Source organism: Notolabrus celidotus, chromosome 24 (genome assembly GCF_009762535.1).
Source record: "Notolabrus celidotus isolate fNotCel1 chromosome 24, fNotCel1.pri, whole genome shotgun sequence".
NCBI classification, from domain to species: Eukaryota; Metazoa; Chordata; class Actinopteri; order Labriformes; family Labridae; genus Notolabrus; species Notolabrus celidotus.
This window is the reverse complement of record NC_048295.1, coordinates 2,644,105-2,647,790: the sequence shown is the minus strand read 5'-3', so window position 1 is coordinate 2,647,790 and position 3,686 is coordinate 2,644,105. Positions and strand designations below refer to the sequence as shown.

Below are 3,686 nucleotides of genomic sequence, written 5' to 3'. Positions count from 1 at the left end.
CAACAACTAAGCTTGTTTACACCCAGTTTGTCTGGGTTTGGGTGAGGATTTGGGAATGCTACTGTGCTTTCCTATTCAAGAGGATAGTGTAAGTGTGTGTGTGTGTGTGAGAGAGTGTGTGTGTATGTGAGTGACTCAGGGTTCATAGAAGAGAAGCTTATACAAAGGAGGAAAAATACAGAAACATCAATTTTTCCCAAAAATGTCCATGAAACTTAAAAACATCCACAATAAAAAGATTTGTATATATTATCTTCTTTATTTTATCGCGCTCCTGACCCGGCGTCGTGAAGGTCGATATCCTTCATCCTCCTCATCCTGTTGTTGCTGCACAGAGCGATGAAGAGCGAGCTTGAATGAGGAGACGGGGTTTTTTCAGCAACTAGGAGCTTTTTCTGTAAGTGCAAGGAGGCTCGATTTTCACTGTTTTTGCTTTTAATGGATAAAAGTCTCAACATCATTTGTAAGTTTGACTCGTGAGTCTGAGCCCTCGTAGAAGTCCTTGAATATTTTCTGGCTTTATAAAACACCTCGAGGGCGGTTTGTCTTCAAAAGATGACCCAAAGTTACACCAACAAACCTCCGAGAAGATCGCTTCAAGTCTGCGTCTCGTCAAGAACCTCAAACCTCAATAAAGTCTAATCTACGTCGTCATAAAATCTTCGTATGGTCTTCGGAGGCTTGTCCTGCTTGCGGTGTTTCCCCCCTCGCCCTAGTCAGTCGTGGAGCAGCTCTTGTAGACAGTTCGGGGATTTGAAGACCTCGGGAACCTCGCTGTCCAGTTTGCAGATCACCTTGTAGATGGCCTTCTTCCAGGACGGGTCTGCGTCCTTTCCCGCTACGATGGCGTTGAAAAACTCGCGGAGGGTCACCTGGGCCACCTCCAGGAACCGCTCGGGGACCTGAAGAGGAGAGAAAAAGAAAACTGTGAGGAACTTCTCTTCAATCAAACTCTCCTTGTTCTCAATTTGAAGCTTCTGTGACAACCAAGAGCTCAGAATACAGAAGTAGTGCTTCTTCCTCCTCCATACAATCTATAAGAGGACATCCTTAAAGTCTCAAACTATTAAAACTCTGAGGGTTTCCTTTAGAAGAAGCATCTCTGTGGCTGAAAGTGATGGAGGAGGTGAGGTGTGCGTGTGTTTCAGGTGTCCATATTTTACTATTCCTGTACAGAGTTCTTCCTCAGCTCTCAACTTCCTCTAAATATACTTCCCCTTTCTTAACAGCTCCGTGTCTGCGTCTGTGTGTGTGTGTGTCTGTCTCTGTCTGTCTCTGTGTGTGTGCACGTATGACAGATGACACACACAGTCCTTGACGCTGGCAGGTGAACAGTTGTCTGTGATCTGTCACCGTGTGTGTGTGTGTGAGTTTAAACAAGAGGGAAAGGGTTGCAGGGATCCAATTGTCCTTTCCACATGCAGGCATAAATATACTGTCATCACAAGGCTTTCTAAGTGTGTGTGTGTGTGTGTATTTTAATGCTTGTGTGTGTGTGTGACAGCAGAACAATGGTGCACACACACATACACACATTTTTCATTCTTTTTTCTGCCCTTTCTCCCGGGGGCAAGATCATTCAAAGACACTAAACAACCTGACGAGTGTAACCCCCTCCCCTCGCTCTTTTTTCTTCTTCTTTGTCTCTTTTTCTTGCATGCAGATGCACACACACACACTTTAACACACACACACACACACACACATTCACGCTGACTCTTCCAGACGAGGTACATGCTCCTGTACACCCTAACAAACTCACACACACACACACCCGTAGAGGACGAGCGCCGTCTGGGTGTAACCCCGTCACGCGTGGCAGGACATGCCAAGGTTAGCCGCCACCAGAACGGATGAATCACCCCACACACACACACAATGACACTCACACACACTCACGCACTAACACACACACTCTAAATGATTCCCTGGACTCTCATATACTCCGTCTACTCTCGCTGCCCTCTCTCTCTTTTTAGCCGGACCCCTGAGACGGCGGTTATTTCAATGAGGCCCTCTGTCACTGTCTCACTATAGACTAGACTGTAGACACAAACACACACATGCACACACACACTCTACCTCATAAACACACACAACAAAGATCAATAAAGATGTTTGATTTCTACGTAGATAGAGACACGGTTAGTTCTGCACGTCTGGACACTTAAAGAAGTCGTGGTTGTGGTTTTTATCGACAGTCTTGTTTCTTCTTTAAAAACACAGGAACATTTTTGTAGGGGTGCAATAATCCCATAGTTTTGGGGCTTCTATGTTGTTATGGAGAGGATAGGACGGAGGATAGGGGAGGAAACTGGGTGGAGAGAGTGAGGATTTAAATGCAAGTTGGAGTCGAACATGGGCCGCCTGCTCCAAGGACTGCAGCCTCTGTACCAGAGTTCCTGCAGATCCTTGAAGTCTAACCTCGAGGTTAAAAGGCTGCAATCTCACTCTCTTTCTTTTTGTGATGCTGCTTTGTTTGCTGATTTATCCATGTTGCAAAAGAAACTCCTTAAGATTGAGGATTCTTTCTAAAGCCTGAACCTTCTTCCTTTACCTCTGCAAGAAACCAAAGAAAGCCTCAAAGTGAAGCTGCAGAGCGGTCGGCCCATGGGGACAAATAAAAGTTGAAACCTGAGCTTGATCTTGAAGATGAATGTCCCTTTGAGGCGTCTCCTCCCTCCTGGATTACTCCAATTCATCCTTTAGTTGTTCAGATTCGCTTTCATCTTTTTAAAAAGACGGCACATTGACTCCTTTAAACATCTCATAATAATGTGTCTTAATATCTCCCATGCTGCTTGATCTCTTGGTTTTAAATTGAAGCTAATTCCTGTTCTTCATGCTGATGTGAAACACCTGAAGTAGCTGGACAGATATTCCTCCCTCAGCTGTATTTCTGCCTCCTCCTCTCTCCTCATGCTCATTCATATCTCTTTATTAAAGAGCTCTGAAACAAAAATTGCCACGTGCAGAGAAGAATAAGCGTCTCATTCACCTTGACCTCTTGTTTTGTGTTCGTCTCCTCATTTCTGTGTTTTTTGTGTGTGTTTTTAGGATGAAGTGCGTCATCGTCACTCAAAAACGCTGCAACAAGGCTACGACGGGGGAGAAGGAAAGGAAAGGGACGGCGCTGATTCACAGAAAGGTAGGAAAACAAGCTGGAGGACTGAAACAGGAGAGGATACTGTGTGTCTGGACAAACACACATGGACACACACACTTATGTCCAGATGCCCAGATTTGTCTGGCCGTCGTAAATCAGTCCAATAAAGAGATCTAAATTAGGCCATCATCAATACAGATGGGCCTGTCTCCCCCATAAGTGTGTGTCTGTGCATATGTGTGTGTGTGTGTGTGTGTGTGTGTGATTTGCTCCTGGCTTGGATCTTGATACGGCGTGTAGTTGCCAAGAGAGCGAGAGCGAGCGAGGAATGGAAGGAAAGTGAGAAAGAGAAAGATAAAGAGGAAGAAAGGACACTTGGTTCCCAGTAAACATAATTCGCATGATTGCTCCGGTTTGGTGGGTAAATATTGGATGAAGGCAGGCTCAATTACTCTCTCTTCACACACACACACACTCTCACACACACGACACACACACACAGAAGGACAAGAGCCTGTAAATCTCTAAATCACTGCCCAACAAAGAGGCCTAGAGGGACGCCCTCCATCCCTCCTTTTTG

General features: G+C 45.3%; 1 protein-coding gene across 1 annotated transcript in view; it reads right to left on the bottom strand.

The window, feature by feature from the left end:
- Positions 1-417: 417 nt before the first annotated feature.
- Positions 418-3,686, bottom strand: part of prox1a (prospero homeobox 1a) — a 30,676-nt gene continuing 27,407 nt past the window's right edge. The window contains exon 8 of the mRNA XM_034678006.1: positions 418-902. Within this exon, the coding sequence (XP_034533897.1) occupies positions 717-902 (186 nt within the window). The 3' untranslated portion in view covers positions 418-716. The remainder of the gene's footprint in view (positions 903-3,686) is intronic.